The following is a 19835-nucleotide window of genomic DNA, read 5'->3' as shown; positions in this document are numbered from 1 at the left end:
CTTTTGTTCGACAGACTAGTTAGATACACGGGAAATATTGTTCAAGTTAGTAATGTTTGTGGAGGCTCTCAGCGGCACATCACCACTGTAGACAAAGGCTCGCTTGATGTGAAGGATGATTCTCCCTCATGTCAAGAGGCTTCATCAACAACAAATGATCTTTTAGCGGCAGGCTGTATAGCTATCTAGTACAGTGGTTTCCAAAATGGGGGTCACGGGACACTGAATTGATGAATTGGAACTGAAAATGAAGATGATTGAGAGACATTTTTTACATGTCTGATATAGAAATGTATGTATTTTTAGTGAAATTAAGCCAAATGGCAAAACATAGTATCCAAACGAACAAAATGAATTCAGATTTTAAGTGACAAGACAAGACACATCAACAACACTAATAGAAACTTTAACTGGATACTTTTGTACGTCTTTGCTGTGTTTTTGTGGGGTTCGGTGGCTGCAAAGAGTCCATAATGCTCCTGAAGAAAGCAGCTTTTTAAAAGTAAACAGCAGCTTATCAGCTAAACCCATTTGAGATATATACATTTCTTCTTCTGAGACACTGAAGAGGCACCAAAAGACACCCCTACACCTGCAGCACAGTGGAGGCGTCACAAGAGGCGCTACAGGAAACAAAAAAGGGACAAACGGGGAGGTATCCGGGCGAGACTCATAGCTTGCTCATGCTTAGCACTTCTCAGACTGTTGTGGAGCGGAGAGAGCTGCGCAGAAGGAAGAGGAAGGAGGAGGTGGAGCTGACTAGTGCAGGACACCACGCTCTGAAACAGGGACAAACCGGGGAGGCGCTGGACCGTTTCAGAGGATCAGAGGAGACTAAATTCAGCCAGTCAGGTTCCTCTGACCTCCATGAACACGCTGGTCAGGTTGACCCACAGTGACAGTGCAGCTCATTCGCGGCAGCTCAGGACTAACACCTGAACACTATTTTGTTGTATGCTTGTACAACACAAATACAAACTTACTTAAATCATGATAAATGTTAGTTACATTTTACTGAGGAGGATCCCCAGTTATTGGTTGAGTCATTTTGGGGGTCGCGGACTGAAAAGTTTGGAAACCACTGATATAGAACAGGTTCAGTGATACCAAAATTGAATGTTACTGCACATATATACTCAGCCTGCTGCCAAATGTTTAGTTTGCTGACGAAGCCTCTTGAGGTGAAACGAAACTTCATCAACAATAGAGCAATCGAGTATAGACGACAGATTAAGAACCTTTGTCAACCTCTGTCTACGATCAATGATAATACTTCATGTTGCAGGCCAGAACACAGAGAGTGACATGATGGTTGGGTTTAGTGTCAGTACATTGTTCTGTCAAAAACTGAATGAAACTTTGAGAGATAAAAACAAGCATCTGAATTAAACCACAGATAGAACTTTAACATTCCAATAGTTCGAAGCTTAGTCAGAAATTGCGAAAAATATCAAACTATGAGGCTTGTATTTGTGTATTTTCAGATTATTCATATTGTGAACTTTCTATGATATAAAGCTGCAAAAGTCCACCAGAGATTTCCTGCAGAAAAGTGATCCATAATCATTCTGCACTGCTTTGAAATAATAAACGTTTGGCTCAATTCACATTTCACAGTTTATGAACCATTGCAATACAGTTTAAAAATAATTACTGCCATATACTAGATGGTTATACAAATTTACCTAATGTGAACATTTACAGCAGAAGGCAATTATTAGGACCTAATTGAGCTTTTCAAATCATTTCCATCTCTCTGTTATGTCCCTCGATTCAAAGTCCGCCCCGGGGGAACAGAAACACCAATAAATACATGGATCTGTGGATGTTTGAGTGGGTTCAAAGAGGCTGAAGCAACAAATCTCCTTTGTGTCCAACTGTTACGGCTCAACTTTCCCCCATTTCGCATTTGTATATAAACCTCCGCCTGGCTTTGATTTGTGAAATGTGTTATTATTTTAGTCTATCGCGCGACAGTCAAACAAGCATTTAACCAGAATATGACGAACATAACGAGACTGAAAATCATAGGAAGCAATTTAAAAAGAGTGAAGCCAGATCCAAGACCAGGCTCACGTGTCTATGGCATTTAACTTATACAATAACTAGTATTTTTTATTCTTTATGTATTTTATTGATTTGTAATTGTTGATTGTGTGCCTTAATGTTGTCTCTTGACATTAAATCTGCCACAATAACTTACAATACCAATATAATATCACAGTCAATTTGCAATAATCAAAATGTTGCATGATAAAGGATTTTCACAGATTTTGCAAGAACAATATCTTTATGAACAGGATTATGTCACACACTAAGTTTATGAAATAACCAAAATAGTAGAGCTAAATAATCTAAAGGAGTGGTTCTCTAGTGGTGCGGCTTCGGGATCCACCATTACTCGAAGACGACAAGTCGCAACCCAAAGAAAGATGTCATTTCTGATAAATACGATATTTTATACCATATATGACAAAGAAGATTTTCCTTTAAAGGGATATTTCGAGTGTTGCTGATTTCTGGAGATATTTTTTTTGTAATTCATGCAGAGGCAAATCACTTATAACGCCAGACTAATGATGTAAATGTCTGTGTCGATAGAATAATTTTAGGAATATAACTGACCTTGCATCACATGAATGATCGCATTTTGAGGGACTATTTTCTAGCAGATCACTCCGCCGCCGCGTAGCTTATACAACCACGATACTGATGCTGCTCAAATATAAGTTATTTTAAATGCAAAATGGTTAAAATTATTCTATCGACACAGACATTTATATGGCTAGTCAGCACGAAACTCTTCAAATATAAGAACTGCATGAATTACAAAAAAAAACGTCTCCAGAAATCAGCAACACTCGAAATATCCCTTTAAAGGAAAATCTACTTTGTCATATATGGTATAAAATATCGTATTTATCAGAAATGACATCTTTCTTTGGGTTGCGACTTGTCGTCTTCGAGTAATGGTGGGTCCCGAAGCCGCACCACTAGAGAACCACTCCTTTAGATTATTTAGCTCTACTATTTTGGTTATTTCATAAACTTAGTGTGTGACATAATCCTGTTCATAAAGATATTGTTCTTGCAAAATCTGTGAAAATCCTTTATCATGCAACATTTTGATTATTGCAAATTGACTGTGACACTCTGTATAACTAGGAAATGAGGCCCTATGTCAAAAATCCTAAATATCCCTTTAAGACTGACATTATGATCAAAACAACCGAATAACATTCACTTTAGCAAACTCCAGTAGTGTTTCCATGCAGTTTCAGATGAAAAACAAAACAAAGCCCAAAGCAACCCACCAATTGAGAATCACTGATCTAAAGGGAGTTTTTTAACTGTCTAGTGTAAATGATACACACCATATGTTTTGTAAATTAGATCAAAAGACATTAATATGATAATGTATCATTGTGGAAGAATATGATAATAGTATGTCACACTCCAGGACAGTGTAAATTGGACGACTCTCCATTGCCGTCTGTTGTAACGTTCCTGATGAGCTGCCCTCACTGAAAAGCTCAAGTGTTTTCTGAAAGGAAAGGCACAGCCTGCTCTGCTTTGGGCTCGTGAGCCAACACTCATTTACATGGATAAATTCCATTAATAAAGGCATCTGTCAAAATCCACTGCTCATAATTTCTAAGACATTACACTACATTAGTCATTCTTCAACTTCTGTCAAACTACAGAAACAACCAGATTCTCACAGTGTTTAAAAATACAGCAGGACCATCAATTCATGGACATCTGCCTGTCAAAGTAGGCTGCCTATTCTCTAACTATATGAGGAAACAGCAAATAAAACCATAAAAACAGCCCTGTCGAGTTTCTGAAAGACGGCTTGAAGGTTTTGAATTATGAGGATAGAGCGATACATTTGCTACAGTAAAAATACGACTGTTCTTTAGTCTTGAAAAATGAACAAAGTGCAATCGCAGGTGGCAGCTCTTTTCTGTTAGAAACTGTCAATGCAGTTCATCTTCATGCAAGAACAATTTGCACATGCGCAGCAGCACTTTGACTCAGATCAACGAATCAGCTCAGCTCGATAGACACTTAAACACACTAGATACACCATCATTTATTAGCATTATACTGTTCAACTCTAGTGCATAAAAGACTTGATTTTTAATGACTAATTTCTAACTGGCGCTTGACTCAATCTATTCCACTGACCCTTTCCAAATGGGCCGGTAATCCTGCAAATGTGAGCCAAGGCGTTTCAACACTTTGGGAAACAGATGGAGGGCTTGAGCAGGATTTAAGTCAGCAGCAGTTTTCCCAAAAGTGTTTTCAAAAATGTTGTGTGTGCAACTAAACGCACCAGGGATGCTCCGCTAACTGGCTCGCGATATAAATAAAATATTACAGAGAATTAAACGCCCGCAGCTCTGAACTTGATATATTAACAGTGCTCGTATCTTATAGGAAAGGAAATGTGGCTTTTTCTTTTTAAACTTAAGTACAGAGATTCTAATGCATATTCTACTATAGGAAGCTGGTACAATGACCCAGAGGGTTCACTCCAAATGTGCATCACATGTCACTGTAGTTCAGGCCTTATGTGATGTGCAGGAGAAGACTTTGCACACTGGTTCCACATTCCCATAAGCAAAAACGGTAATATTGGTGAATAATTGAGCACAGAAATTCATTTTTAACATTGCAAAAGCTTATCAAAACAATGACACAGCAAATGCATGTTGTAAATAAAGCTAAAAGGTTCCAATGAAATATTGAGTACCAAAAATGGAAAAACTTGTTTTTGCAGGGGAAACTAGACACTCTAATACACCTTATGTGTGATTTTGGTAGCTCTGTGATGAGCAGAAGTGAAATAAATGCCGATCAAAAACTTGTGAAGAGTCACAATCTGGACATTTTTTATATATATATTATGGTTTCTTTTCTTTTTTTTTTTAACTCCGCGAGGTGTGGTGTTGCATAGCTACAGCTGTAAAAGCAACACTTCTTCTCGCTCTCTGGAGTGCGTTTGACAAAGCAGCAGAACAAGTGAGATTTTAACATTTCTCTGAGTTTTGAAATGGTAAAAATCGGCCCAAGCACGGCTGAGAAACATCCTGTTGAAGTCTTTAAACCGAGAACCAGGCTGTTTAAATGCAATTCTTTTATTACATTCATTATGTCTTCTTGAGTAATAAACTTTAGTTTTTTGGTTTCTTTTTGAAAGACACTGGGTAAAAACAAACAAAGCTGTTCAAACGCATAAGGTATTTAAACAGCTTTGTTTGTCTTTACCTAGTGTCTTTCAAAAAGAAACCAAAAAACTAATGTTTAAATGCAGACGCGATAAAAAAAAAAGCATTTGATGCATTTGCTGTTTCAAAACGTGTCAACAATGTGGTCGTTGAAAATTGACTTGAAACGAGATATTAGGCATTTGCCTCTTCACATACGTTGGTGTCTGTCCAGAGAGGAGAGAGGAGTAAATCAGGAAGGAGAGGGTTTGATAAAACACTAATTATCTCAGAATCTAGAAAAAACAGTGATTTTGATCCAAACTATCCTCTGTTTAGCTTAGGATTTCTCAGAAACAGAGACATGTAGAATTAAACTGTTTTCACCTATGGAGAGCTTAGAGTCTCACCTTTCAAACGAGCCATAGCATATGTCCATAGCTATGACATAGAATGTCATAGCTGTGGTCCTACAAATATCATGAAAAATGGTCTAGATTGTTGGCACTCAATGTCTGAAGAAGAGCGTCAAATGTCAAGAATATGCTATATATATTTTTACTGTTTTTAATCTTAAACTTTTGATTAGACAGAATGTTCACTTGTCACCCACAAACGTGCCATGATGAAAAGACAATTGTTGTTATTCTCTACAAACATCAGTGGTCATAATGTTATGGCTAAACAAACGACCCCCCCCCATGAATACAAGCCCACTCACCTGTGTATGTGAGATAAATGACGGTGAGGAAGACGACGCCGGCGGCCAGCGATACCCCGAGGAAGAAGAGCGTCTGGAACTCCTGTTTGGTCAATCTGTCCTTCAAGTACAACAGGAAGGCGTAGGCTTGAAGCAGCGCGAACACACCTGGGACACAAAGCAAAAAAACACAAAGAGGCAATCACAATCCAGAGAAGACAGAGGCGGGATATCTAACGTCGGACTCCCGCGGTGAACAAAGCAGAGCTTCACGGAGACCAGGAAGCGCACTCGTCAAATTGGCGCCTTCGACAAAGCAGAGTGTGTGAAGACTTCTCGGGCTCTTCACGCAGATGCAACAGAGAAAATACCAAGGGAGGACACACTATTTGTAATGCATGAAGAATGTCGGGCAAAATAAACGCACTTTTTCAGCTTTGGAGAAACTTCACATCCACTATGAAAACGTCTGCCTAGACCGCCGTGGTTGGTTTTTAGGGATGCAAATGGGAATTTTCCAAGAAAAAGTATGGAAAGATAATTAGTAAGGCAGGGACAAAATATACGTTTGTTCAGTAATGATGAAATTGCTCTACTTCCTGGTCCAACGGAGCTTTAGCCCTTTCACTATGATGGGATTCAGCTGATTTTAACCTGTTGTAGAGCCGACAAGGATCTCTTTTATCTGATCACAAAGAAATATTACATCTACTCTGGATTTTCATTAGTGATGCTTTTCTGGGATTAATTATCTTTTTTCATACACAATGAAGACTAATTTCAAAGATAAAAATATCTTCATTCTACCTGGAGAAAGGGTGAGATATAATGTTCGCATTAGGTGTAAAACAGTTGTTTTCCTTTAATCTGTTGTTATTTCAGCAGGAGATTCAGATGAAGGTAGGTTTTTTGCAGTGTTTATCTATGGAGCTCTCAGCAGACCTGGACGCTTTTTATTGTGTGTGATGTCACAACATATTGTTTGCAATATCGCAGTACGTCTGTATTGTATCGGAAGCCATGTATCACATTACTTTTGACACTCAGTCATAGAAAACAAGTATACAAATGTTTTTGACTTAAAGGGACTATACAGAGTCTAATAATGTTAAAATGATGTATTTTCCTCCTCCTAAATGTTCCAACAATGTCCTGAGGTGTAGAATGAGCTTAGACCTGTTCACCACAACTGCCTCTAAAATCCTGCACAATCACTCAAAAAGCTGTTACTTTGGGTTCGTCCATGCACAAGCTTAATATAGAAGCTTCAGTTACACGTATGACCTGAGGTGGCAGTAGTGGGCATAAAATGGCCAACTTGCATGTAGCCCAAAGTCGCCTTCACCTTCTGAGGAGACTGAGGTCGTTCGGAGTGAGCAGGCCTCTGCTCAGGACTTTTTATGACTCTGTGGTGGCCTCTGCTCTCCACTACGCTGCCGTGTGCTGGGCCCCGAGCAGCACAGAGCGGGACAAGAACAGACTGAACAAGCTGGTCAGGAGGGCCAGCTCCGCCCTGGGCTGCCCCCTGGACTCTGTGGAGGAGGTGAGGGACAGGAGGGTGTTAGCCAAGCTCACCTCCATCATGGACAACACCTCCCACCCACTGCACGGGACTGTAGAAGAGCTGAGCAGCTCTCTCAGTGGCAGACTGAGACACCCTCAGTGCAGGACGGAGCGCTACCGCAAAGCCTTCATCCCCACTGCTGTCAGACTGTACAATAAGACTGTGAAGTAACGCCGACTGTAACAAGTGAATTTCTCCTTTGTGAGATCAATAAAGGTTTATCTTATCTTATCTCTTATCTTAAAGCTAGTTTTGTCAATACCAGATTTGCTGCTGATTTGGTTTAAACAGAAACTGCATGGTTCTTTAAAAAAAAAATGCCTCTGTCTGTGTGGAACCCCAACTTGTGCTTTCTTATTAAATTCATTCCGGGTGAAGTATTGTAGTTTATTATAATTAAAAATCCCACATTAAATATTTTATACCTACATACATCCATTTATTTATTGGTTTATTTGGTCGGGACAGTGCATGTTAATGAACACATCACTCTGGATTGTAGTCTTAGGCTTTGTCCCACACTCACACTCTCCTGGCCTCTTCATCCTGGCCTATTGTACATGTTTTTAGTGGTATAGGGAAAACCGGAGTACCCGGAGGAAACCTATGCAGACACCGGGAGAACATGCAAACTCCATACAGAAAGGCCCCGTTCCAGGTGGGAACCGAACCCCGGACCTTCTAGCTGCGAAGCACGAGCACTAACCGCTGTGCTGCCGTGCTGTTTTATGGATTGAAGCAGGATAAAGGCCAAAATATCAACTCCAGGGGCGCTTAGTTGCTCATTTGGTACAGCATTTAAAGTTTGTAATCAATTCCTGACCTTTTCATGACAGCACAAAGCCATTATCAATTTAGAAGAATTTTACCCTAGATGACAGTTGAAGCTTAAAATACTATATTCAAGCAACACACTGCACTAGAGGAAGAGATTTTTACGTGAAATGAATCATACAATTGTTCAGTGATTTACAATACATATTTAAAAGGCAGGGCTAGGTAATAAATAGAAAGAATTGAACTGTTTTTATTCTAAAATAGTGGAAAAGGAAATAATAAAATGAAAGTCTCTCATACTGTGTCCATGATCTTTTAGACCTCCCTGACCAAACCAAACTCTCATCTTGGCTTATAAAGATTTGCAATGAATAGTATCAATGTTAGGATTTGTCAATAAAACAGATCACTGTTGGCTCAAATTCAAACCCTAGTTCTAAATTCCTAAAACTGCGAGTTTAAAGGGGCTGGATGCAAGTTCGCCATTTTATACTCACTGCTGCCGCCTCAGGCCATATGTGTAACTGCACCTTCTATATTAAGCTCGTGCATGACGGCAATTCGGACCCGAAGTGACACCTTTCTGTGTGACAGTGCAGGATTTTAGAGGCAGTTGTGGTGAACAGGTCTGAGCTCATTCTACACATTAGGACATGGCTGGAACATGTAGGGGGAGGAAAATACATAGTTTTAACATTTTTAAACTCCCTATAGTCCCTTTAAGGCTGTATATGCTATCTATACTTTTGACAAATGACTCCAACAATCCTTCAGCAAAGATTGTTCCACCCCATATAATCCAAGTTTTATCTCATCTAAGTTTTATATTGCTTTATTTTAGAGGTTCTCACACTGTGACAACCCTTGATTAAAATCCCCCCTCTCCTCTTCTCTCACCTATCCCAAAGGTGAGCCTCTTGTCTGTGATATATTCGTCCGGTGCTAACACGACTGTCACTCCTCCCCCTCCTTCGCTCTTCGCGCCTGTCCCACACACGCGGGGGTAACATCTCAGCGGGGCAGACAGGTTCGTGCCTCCGTCTCTCTCTCCTTCCCGACTCCCACTGCGCCTCCTTCCTCACTGCTCCGACCAGATGTTCGGAGCAGCTGCTACCATGGCGACACCACGGCACACTTCCCACTTCCACAATAAGGTGAATCAAGGAGAAGGTACAGGAAGCTTGTGTAACGCTGCCAAAAAAACATGAGAAAGTTTGCAACTTACCATTATGGAAAAATGTAAAAGATGTGAGCCAGCAACTAAATGACTAAATATGTAGAAGGTCTGACAGGCCTCTTACTTTATCTTGATTATGTTGCAGTCTGATTATGGCAGGGAAATTACTCTAGATTTAATCCAAATTGCAGTCTCTGTTCAAGTCAATCTCAATAATCGCTTTTCCTTTGCCCGATCCTGTCAGGCCTTGGAAGCTAAGCAGGGTCGGGTCTGGTCGGTACTTGGATGGGAGACCGTTTGGTAACACAAGGAAGCCTTCTGTCAGTCTACCCCAGGGCAGCGGTGGCTACAATAAGAGCTTACCATAACCAAGTATGGAGTGAATGAATAATGCAATGTAAAGCGTCTTTGAGTGTCCAGAAAACTGCTATATACCAATGCATTACTATTATTAATCCTCATGGGACTTTATAGTTGTAATGTCTGTGGGAGAAACAGCACCTAGTTTAGTAGTTTGTATGAGAGAATTTTCATGTGTTAAATTAAAAGTATTTGTTTTTGTTTGAGCTGAGGTTTGTATAGAAAGTGGGTCTAAGTTCATGAATCACATGTTTTTATTGAAATATGAAAAGAAAATCAAATCAAATTGATCGATAAATGTGAGAAAACAATATCGTCCAGCCCCAAGTCTGATATTATAGCAATGAAATATCATTTTCTGAAGAGACCCGTGAAAATCAAAAATGTCACTGTAACATTGAAGTATTCACCTATTTTAAGCCCTTTGTATTTTGACCAAAAATGGACCCGGCAACAAACAAACTTGCCTACAACTGCAGGCCAGTCTCATTGCCTTCAATCATAGCTGTTTGGGAACCTTCATAATACTTTAGGTCTGGAGAAATTCCATTAATTCCCATGAAACACAAAGATACAGCCTCCACTTAACACCGAGTATAGATTTGCTTTTCTGTATTCGAAAACAACATTGACATAATTAACACGGGAATGAATAGAGGGTTAAGAACACTGAACCCTTTGTATCGCTGCCAAAAACTCTGAAAAATAACATGTTTTCCACTTGCCAAAGCAAAGGAAACGCTAGTGAAAAGGTGCTTTGGAGTTTGTGAAGAGCCACTCATGACTCGTCTTCTCTCAATCTGGACCGAAACGAAAGCAGCCACCCGCACTGTCAGTGAGCAGATGGGCCCGCTGTTGAGGGGCAAAAACGAACAAGCTTTAATAAACTGTCCACAAGCGAAAAATGCGAAGTACTTACAGAGCTGAAGCCCACGCCGATGCATATGTTTGTGTTCATTTTGTAAATATATTCCTGGAAGGGTTTGTGTGCGGCTGTCAGTGCGCTGGGACTCGCTGCAGCCAGAACCTGTATCTGCTGTCAGGTGCTTTTGATAACGAAGCCGGAGCTTATGTAAAAATCACACTATAGTACGACGGGTTTCTCTGGGTTTTTACTGAATATATATACTCACTGGCAAAGGTACAAAGTGCGAAGGAGGTCATTATGGGGCTGCAGTGGACAAATACTTCCCTCCTCAACATACCGGCACTACAGAAATATTCACCTCATTGATGCTAGTGGTAACTGAGATTAGATGTTGCATATGAGTGGAGGCTGGGCTCGAACTGTCTGCTTTCCAATTCCAAGCATGCTGAGCGAGATTCACACTGCCAACATAGAAATCACAGAAATGCCTTTGGCGATCTGAGCCTGTTCCTACAAATGCATTCATCTGTCAGCTAATGGCGTAGCAGACCCGTTTAAATTGAGCGTCCTATGCCCATACGGGTGAATGGTGAAGCCAGGCCCTATGTTAAAGTATGGCAAGGTGTGACATGTTCGTTTCATGCTATTTATATCACTTCTCTATTGTTAACATATTATAAGAAGATATTAAGTGGGCATTTGAAGTGTATTCAACCCCCCAAAAAGCAGAAATTGAATATGATTTAGCATTTAGCTCAGAGGACACTTTCATACGCTAATTCCTACATTCATTAATGATTTCCAGCGAGGCTTTGACTCCACCTAAATGTGGCCGATGGGTTGACAACAACTGAGAACTAGGGCTGCACCAATACTGAACCAATACCGGTTTTGGCTCTCAACGCCTTAAAGCAGTACAAAGTAACTCTTGCCCCTAGAGGCCATATGCGCCACTGCAGGTGTCGTAGCATGTTGCGTTTTTTTTTACTTATTAATTGTCCGTGAGTGTAAATACTACGCTGATATAAAAGGCGAAGGGAGATATATATATATATATAAAAAAAAAAAACTCTTCCTCGCCCTCCGCGGGCGGTCTCTCTTTTTCCTCCTGCTCGGGTCCTCTACCAGAGGCCTGGGAGCTTGAGGGTTCTGCGCAGTATCTTTGCTGTTCCCAGAACTGCACTTTTCTGGACCGAGATGTCTGATGTATTTCCTGGGATCTGCTGGAGCCACTCCTCCAGTTTGGGGGTCACTGCCCCGAGTGCCCCAACGACCACGGGCACCACAGATGCCTTCACCCTCCAGGTTTTCTCCAGCTCTTCTCTGAGCCCCTGGTATTTCTCTAGTTTCTCATGTTCCTTTTTCCTGATGTTGAAGTCGCTTGGTATTGCTATGTCGATCACAACGGCTTTCCTCTGCTCTTTGTCCACCACCACAATGTCCGGTTGGTTCGCCATTACCATTTTGTCCGTCTGTATCTGGAAGTCCCACAGGATCTTGGCTCGGTCATTCTCGACCACCTTTGGAGGTGTTTCCCACTTTGACCTTGGAGTTTCCAGCCCATACTCTGCACAGATGTTCCTGTACACTATACCAGCCACTTGGTTATGGCGCTCCATGTAAGCTTTCCCTGCCAGCATCTTACACCCTGCAGTTATGTGCTGGATTGTCTCATTGGCCTCTTTGCACAGTCTACACCTGGGGTCTTGTCTGGTGTGGTAGATCTGGGCCTCTATTGCTCTGGTGCTCAAGGCCTGCTCCTGTGCAGCCATGATGAGTGCCTCTGTGCTGTCCTTTAGTCCGGCTCTGTCTAGCCATTGGTAGGATTTCTGTATATCCGCCACTTCAGTTATGTTTCGGTGGTACATGCTGTGTAGGGGCTTGTCCTCCCATGACGGGACCTCCAGCACCTCATCTTCTGTTCCCCATTGTCTGAGACATTCACTGAGCACGTCATCTGTCGGAGCCTTGTCCTTGATGTACTTATGGATCTTGGATGTTTCATCCTGGATAGTGGCTCTCACACTCACTAGTCCTCGGCCTCCTTCCTTACGGCTAGCGTACAGTCTCAGGGTGCTGGATTTGGGGTGGAACCCTCCGTGCATGGTTAGGAGCTTTCGCGTCTTAACATCTGTGGTCTGTATCTCATCCTTTGGCCAGCTTATTATTCCTGCAGGGTATCTGATTACTGGTAGGGCGTAGCTGTTTATTGCCCGGGACTTGTTCTTGCCATTGAGCTGGCTTCTTAGGACCTGCCTTACTCGTTGGAGGTATTTGGCCGTAGCCGCTTTCCTTGTCACCTCTTCGAGGTTGCCATTTGCTTGTGGGATTCCGAGGTACTTGTAACTGTCCTCAATGTCTGCTATTGTTCCTTCTGGGAGTGAGACCCCTTCTGTGTGGACTACCTTCCCTCTCTTAGTCACCATCCGACCACACTTCTCTAGTCCGAATGACATCCCAATGTCTGCACTGTATATCCGGGTGGTATGGATCAGTGAGTCGATGTCTCGCTCATTCTTAGCATACAGCTTGATGTCATCCATGTAGAGGAGGTATCATTCATAGCCAGTCTTGTTGATTATTTGGCTGAGGGGGTTCAGACCTATGCAGAACAGCAGTGGGGACAGGGCGTCTCCTTGGAATATGCCACATTTGATGGAGACTTGTGCAAGTGGCTTGCCATTGGCTTCAAGGGTGGTTTTCCACAACCTCATCGAGTTTGCAATGAAGGCTCTTAGAGTCCTGTTGATGTTGTATAGCTCCAGGCATTCAATGATCCAAGTATGTGGCATTGAGTCGTAGGCTTTCTTGTAATCAATCCAGGCAGTGCTCAGGTTAGTGTGTCGGGTTCTGCAGTCTCGAGCGACTGTTCTGTCTACCAGGAGCTGGTGTTTGGCACCTCTGGTATCTTTACCGATTCCCTTCTGAGCTGTGCTCATGTATTGATCCATGTGCTTACTTATCTTAGCCGCTATGGTGCCGGACATGAGCTTCCACGTTGTGGAGAGGCAGGTTATTGGCCGATAGTTGGATGGGACTGTACCCTTTGAGGGATCCTTCAGGATGAGGATTGTGCGCCCTTCGGTTAACCATTCAGGGTGATTCCCATCCCTCAGCAGCTGGTTCATTTGCGCTGCCAAGCGCTCATGGAGAGCCGTGAGTTTCTTAAGCCAGTAGGCGTGTATCATGTCAGGGCCTGGTGCTGTCCAATTTTTCATACCTGAGGCTCTTTCTTGGACGTCTGCCACTGTGATGGTAACTAGATTCTGTTCAGGGAGGTTGCTGTGGTCCTCTCTCAGAGCCACCAGCCACTGTGCATCACTGTTGTGTGCTGCCTCCTTCTCCCATATGCCTTTCCAGTACTGTTCAGTTTCCAGCCTTGGTGGGTCTGCTCTGTTATTGTTACCCTGCCACTGAGCGTACACTTTCGCAGGTTGAGTTGCGAACAGACGATTTACTCGTCTGGCTTCGTTGTCTCTCGTGTACCTCTTTAGGCGGCTGGCCAAGGCTTGGAGCCTTTGTTTGGCAGTTTCCAATGCTTCAGGTATGGGCATCTGGCTGTACCTTTTGGGTACTTGCTTTTTCATTGCACCTTTCAAGGCCTCTGTCAATTGACTCACTTCCCTCCGTGCTGCCTTGATGTTATCCTCCAGCCTTCTTTTCCATGGTGGGTATTTCATCTCATGGTTGCTCTTCCGATAGCCAAGTGTCTCTAGGATCACTGCTGCTGTGCAGTATATCAGCTCATTGGTTTCAGTGATGAGTGATGTAGGAATTGCTCTCAGAGCTGCATTCACATCTTCTAGGAGACTTTCTGACAGTACTTCTCTTAGCCTCTGTAATTGGCTTCGGGGTTGCCTGCTGGACATTTTTGCCATTATCTTATTTTTCAGGTCAGTCGCTGCCTCGTTCAGCGTGATTGCGCTTATTGGGGCTTCGTACCCAATCTCCATTGGGAGGGCTGGTGTTAACTCCCCTCTAACCTGGTGTCCTGGCTCCCCGTTGCCGGAGCATTGGTGTTGTACCTCGTCAATCTCAAGTTGTGATAGCAGTTGCCGTTTGTGGATGTTGGAACACTGAGCTACTAGTTGTTTCGCCGTGAGTTTGGACTGTGGGTTTCGAAGTAACCATTTCTCCCACATCCTCTGCATGAAGCCCCTCTGGCTAGGGTTACTGGAGTAGTAGCATTCCATCAGAGCCCAGTTCTCGCATCTCGCCCATTTCCGCCTTGTTCCAGTAGCCCATTTTACATCGAGGTGCTCTGGTTCCCCAGCACCTGACGCAGACCTTGTTTGGCCGGGCGACGTCTGAGCCGGCATGTCATTCATTTCATTGTCTCTCATCATTGTATGAGGTAGGCAGTAACGTGAAGGGTCTTGCCTAAGGACCCACACTGGCAGCCCATTTCCCCAACGGGGATTCGAACCGGGGTCTACTGTGTGCAAGTCGGGTGACTTACCACATATATATATATATATGTATATATATATATATATATATATATATATATATATATATATATATATATATTATTTTTTTCACTCAAACTTGGCTGCAAATACTGTTTAAGTGGTGCTAGCCCGCAGTTAGCTTTGCCCGCTAGCCTGCTGGCTTCTTCTTTGTGATTCTATGGCTGTTTCCCAATTGCCAGGATCCTCGGCGTCTCGACCACTTCGGACGTCATTCGCGTCATCACAGCGCCGCCAAGTGGTGTTCCATTTCACCTGGACCACTCGCCCCCTCGCAGCTCGACTCCTCCGTTTGGCTCATTTACGAAGGATACACCTGTGGATCCTCCGCTGCCTCGGAGAGCTGAAATTACCCATGATGCACTGCAGCATAGTTTCTTTTTTCTTTTCTCGCAAAACTTTATTAGTTTGAACTCACTTTAAAAAAGTTTTGTTCCACATAAACAGTTTCCTGGCCTCTGTTATTCATAAAACAGTTGTTTTAATGAGCATAGACTGACACGTGACCTGACGCAGCCGCTCGCTCCGGAGGCCGTTCCATTTGAGCTCAGAGGCGGCGGGGAGAGGACACTCCGCTCCGTTTTGGAGGAGCCGCCACCGAGGACGTCAACGAAGTGGCCAAACGGAGGACGGATCCTCGCAATTGAGAAACAGCCTATTAGTGTGTATTGGTGGCTCCGGTCCAGTGGCAGTCAAGTTGCAATTGTAGTTTTCTGGCCAGAGACACCAGGGGGAGATGAAAGACCCTCCAATCATCCCATTAACACTTGTATTACCCCCAGAGGGACTGGAGAAAGGATTTATTAAGGTAAACAAGTTACTTACTATTGCTTTAAATACACAACTTTTACCACCTAAGTGAATATGGGCATGCTGCATATCATTGGAAAGCTGAGAACCAGGAGAATTCAATTGCTGAGTTAGGTTTAACCTCCGCACTAACACATTTTTGAATGCTGTGGTTAGCATCAGTATGCTGAAGCTAGCATGCTAACGAAAACTAATTAAGGCTGGGACAGAAACTAACATAGAACTACCTAAAGTAGACTAATAAAATAAAAATCGACCGCTGCTGATGAAGCCAAGTGTTTGTATTTTGATCTAACATATTTGTAATGATCAGATCACTTAATGTGAGTTGTATATATTAATGCAAACTAAAGCCTGTCATACACCCAAGAATAGTCAGTGTAGAAAAGTCCAGTGATCCTTGTATTAAATGTTTATCCAAGAGTTTATCAATAGATATAATTGATCCATAATATCATGACAACAAAATATGACTTTATTGATCTTAAAATGGAGAAAATCGGAAGCAAAAAAGCTGGATTGGTGCATCTCTACTGAGAACAACCGGATCTGTCTCAATATGCAATGTTTGATGACTAAATGCTAACGTCTACGGGAAAAACACATTGAACAGGCAAACGCTAGGATCAAACGCCGCTTTTCCTTTTGTTATTTCTATGACTTTCTATAGCAGCAATAAATCTGAAATGTGTCACATATTGAGCCGTCTTTATAGATGCTCAAATTCCAAACTCTTCCTTTGTAATCAAGCGTCTCTTTACATTCAAATAAAGCAGCAAAATATACCAATGATGAAACTAGCTGCAAACATAACACTGCAATGATATAACTCTGTGGTATATATAAAAAGGAAAAGCTATTTGAAAATTGCCTGAAGGCCTGAGCAAAGCAGTCTGTGATTTGACTTGGGTTTTTCTGCCACCTGGGGAAGTCCAATATTTACTTTTCTTTAAGCTCTGCCCTTGAAGGAGAAATCTCTCACTTAAGCTGCTAAACTCCCCACTATGATTACCAACTAGCAGCGTGAGGTCTACGGAAAGCAGCGAAACGCGGTGGAAGAGATTTGGCTGCAGAGAAAGGTTAAACTCCTCAATTATGAAGAGGCACAAACATGTTATAGTGATTTCACGGATTAATCAAAAAGGTTTATTATTAGATTACACATTCAGCAGATCTATTAACAATATGCCAAGCTTGAAAACAAAGATAATAGATCCCGAAATATTGAAAATTACAGAAAACTAGCAGCACATGACCAATTTGGCCATGTGGTGATTCTCCTCAAGGATACAACAATACAATTAAAAAGAAAAATATAGGTTTTATTTCAAGAAAATCAAGATTTTTCAGCTGGTTTTCGGTGCGGTGATTTCTTTAATCTTATTTTAAGTGTAAAGGGATTTTTTTCAAATTAGACTCAAATGAAAGAAAAAAGTACTTATTTCAAGAAACTTTGTTAACACTTTATATTAAGCGGCGCTCGTTCAGTATTAATAAAAGTACAAAAATAAGCCTTAGTTTAAGGTTAGGACTAAGGCTATGATCAGGGTAGGCCATGAAAAAGCATATTCATATTCATTTATTCATGGTTAAAAAGCATACCTTAATATAAACTTAATTATAACTGAACATTTTACATATTTCAAGTTCACTTTTTGCAGTGAAGGTAAAGGCTCTATTAGGCAGAAACATCTTGTAAACTCCTGAACAAAATTAGAGGACTAACGAAGAAACCTTTCTCTACACCTGTAACTACTTTTGACCATAACCTGGTGCCATGTAGTGCCTCAAAATGCTTTTGTTGGCTAATAAAACGTGGAGAACTAGTGCCTAGTTTCGCCTCAGAGTTTAAAAATGTTAAAATTATGTATTCCCCCCCCTACATGTTCCAACAATGTATAGAATGAGCCCAGACCTGTTCACCACAACTGCCTCTAAAATCCTGCACTGTCACTCAAAAAGGTGTTAATTCGGTCCGAAGTGCCGTCATGCACGAGCTTAATATAGAGGCTGTAGTTACACATAAGACCTGAGGTGGCAGTAGTGAGTATAAAATGGCTTACTTGCATCTAGCCCCTTTAAATACAATAGTTTATTTACTGACAGGCTGGTTGTATAGTTAGTATAGGCCAGACAATTTCACAATAAAATGTAAATGCCCTCTTTTGTGATTGTGACTGAACCAAATACTTCACCTAACTCTGAATTCTATATAGACTTGTTTTCAAAGTTATCACCAAGAAAATGCTGACAAAGTTTACTAGAAATTGACACTAGTTATACTGTGGTCCGGGTCTGCGAGTAATTATGCCAATTGTCCTGATATTACACTTTTAGGTACCATGCTACAGAGGGAGGAAAAAGTATGTGAGCCCTTTTGAATTTCTCCAGTGAATGTTTACATGTTATGGCCAATAAAAAATATGACAACATGTAATTGTGGTATTAGTTTAACCAGACACTGATTTCTCATTCTTGTGATTTTAACAAAGATCAGACCACATTTTATGACCAACAGGATAGAAATACAGTGGGAGGAAAAAATATACCAATTAATGCCAGCCAAAACAATACCTTCATGGCGGACACAATCAAAAAAAAAAGAAAAGAAAAAAGAATAACGGATATGCAGTATGCTTGTGGTTCTCAAACATTTCACACCGAGTACTTCACAGTAGCACTAGACAAGATCCTACAATAAGTCACACTATTTTTTTCATAGTTTGGCTGGGGATGTGACTTATACTCAAGAGCGACGTGTATATCAAAATATATAATTTCACGCTTGTTATTTTCATACTATAAAGGGCGGTCTAGGCTTGAGAACCAGGATCTACTTCAAACAAAGCCCTTACTTAATTACTTCCTGTACCACTGAAAATAAAAAAAAAAACAGTAAAGTTTGGCGTGAGTGAGAAACTTGTGAGGAACTGGCGAAATGCAGAAGTTACTCCTACTGCAATGAAGAAAAACAAAAAAAGATAATCTCGGGCTAAACAGCTAGAGGGATAAGTTTGCGAATGAGAGCTTGAACAACGTGTTGCCGGGAGAGGCTTGTAAACGGTGCAGTTACGCCTCCATGCCCAGGTAGTTGTCAAGGCTGGTGCGACTTATACTCCAGAGCGACTTAAATATGTTTTTTTCTTCTTCATTCTTCTTCATTCATTCAGTCTAATGTCATGTAAAATAAGGGGGCTGGACTCACCTGCTGCCGCCATGTGTTCGCTGGTTCTGATTGGCTGAAACCCGACGAAGGGGACCTGCATTGACAGCACGAGGCCCACGATGAAGAAAGTGCTGTACGCTGTAACAAGAATACAGATGAGACAAAGTTAGCCAAAAATCCAACTTTTTTTCAAAAAACATTTTTCACGCATCGCAGAGCCAGGTTGGACAGCCTCCGAAGAAACTTAAGGTCTATTGATTTCTCTACTACGTGCTCCTCCGAGGAAGCAAACATAAAGTAGCTGATCTAATGTCATTTAGGAGCCGTCTGAGAGACTTGCTACACTTTTTTTTCTCCCCTGGCTTGAAGGGGAACTGATTGGTAAACGTAGCACCGTAATTAAGATTTCATACTCTTCCCTCTCCCCCCAAAAAAGTCTTAGATTTTGAAGGAGCCGAGCCTGCCCAAAGCAATCTCCGTCTCTCCTCTTTCTCTCACGTCGGCTATTGACTCAAGAAAGGGAGAAAGATGAATTGCGAGGGAACACACACAGGCTGCGAGGTATTTTATTAAAGCACTTTCTTTCACTGTGACAGAGACACTTGGCACCAGGATGAAAAGCGTCGGGATTTTTAGAGCATTAAAAAGCCGATTGAGAAGGTAATTCTTGTGGAGATTTGAGTTTTTAATGGACAAGGCAGTGGGAGTGAAGCGATTTATGCATTGGCACA

The 19835-nt window shown here is 41.8% G+C and overlaps 1 protein-coding gene across 1 annotated transcript in view; it reads right to left on the bottom strand.

Annotated features, from left to right (window-relative positions):
* The window catches only part of LOC306973855 (dolichyl-diphosphooligosaccharide--protein glycosyltransferase subunit STT3B), a 162987-nt gene that overhangs the window by 38564 nt on the left and 104588 nt on the right, over window positions 1-19835 (bottom strand). Inside the window, exons 6-7 of the mRNA XM_079570917.1 lie at window positions 19144-19242; window positions 5935-6081 (exon numbers count right to left, since the gene is read on the bottom strand). Of these exons, the coding sequence (XP_079427043.1) occupies window positions 5935-6081; window positions 19144-19242 (246 nt within the window). The remainder of the gene's footprint in view (window positions 1-5934; window positions 6082-19143; window positions 19243-19835) is intronic.

Source organism: Gobius niger, assembly GCF_951799975.1.
Source record: "Gobius niger genome assembly, chromosome: 14".
NCBI classification, from domain to species: Eukaryota; Metazoa; Chordata; class Actinopteri; order Gobiiformes; family Gobiidae; genus Gobius; species Gobius niger.
Note: the sequence above shows the minus strand (reverse complement) of the source record. Positions and strands in the feature narration are given on the sequence as shown.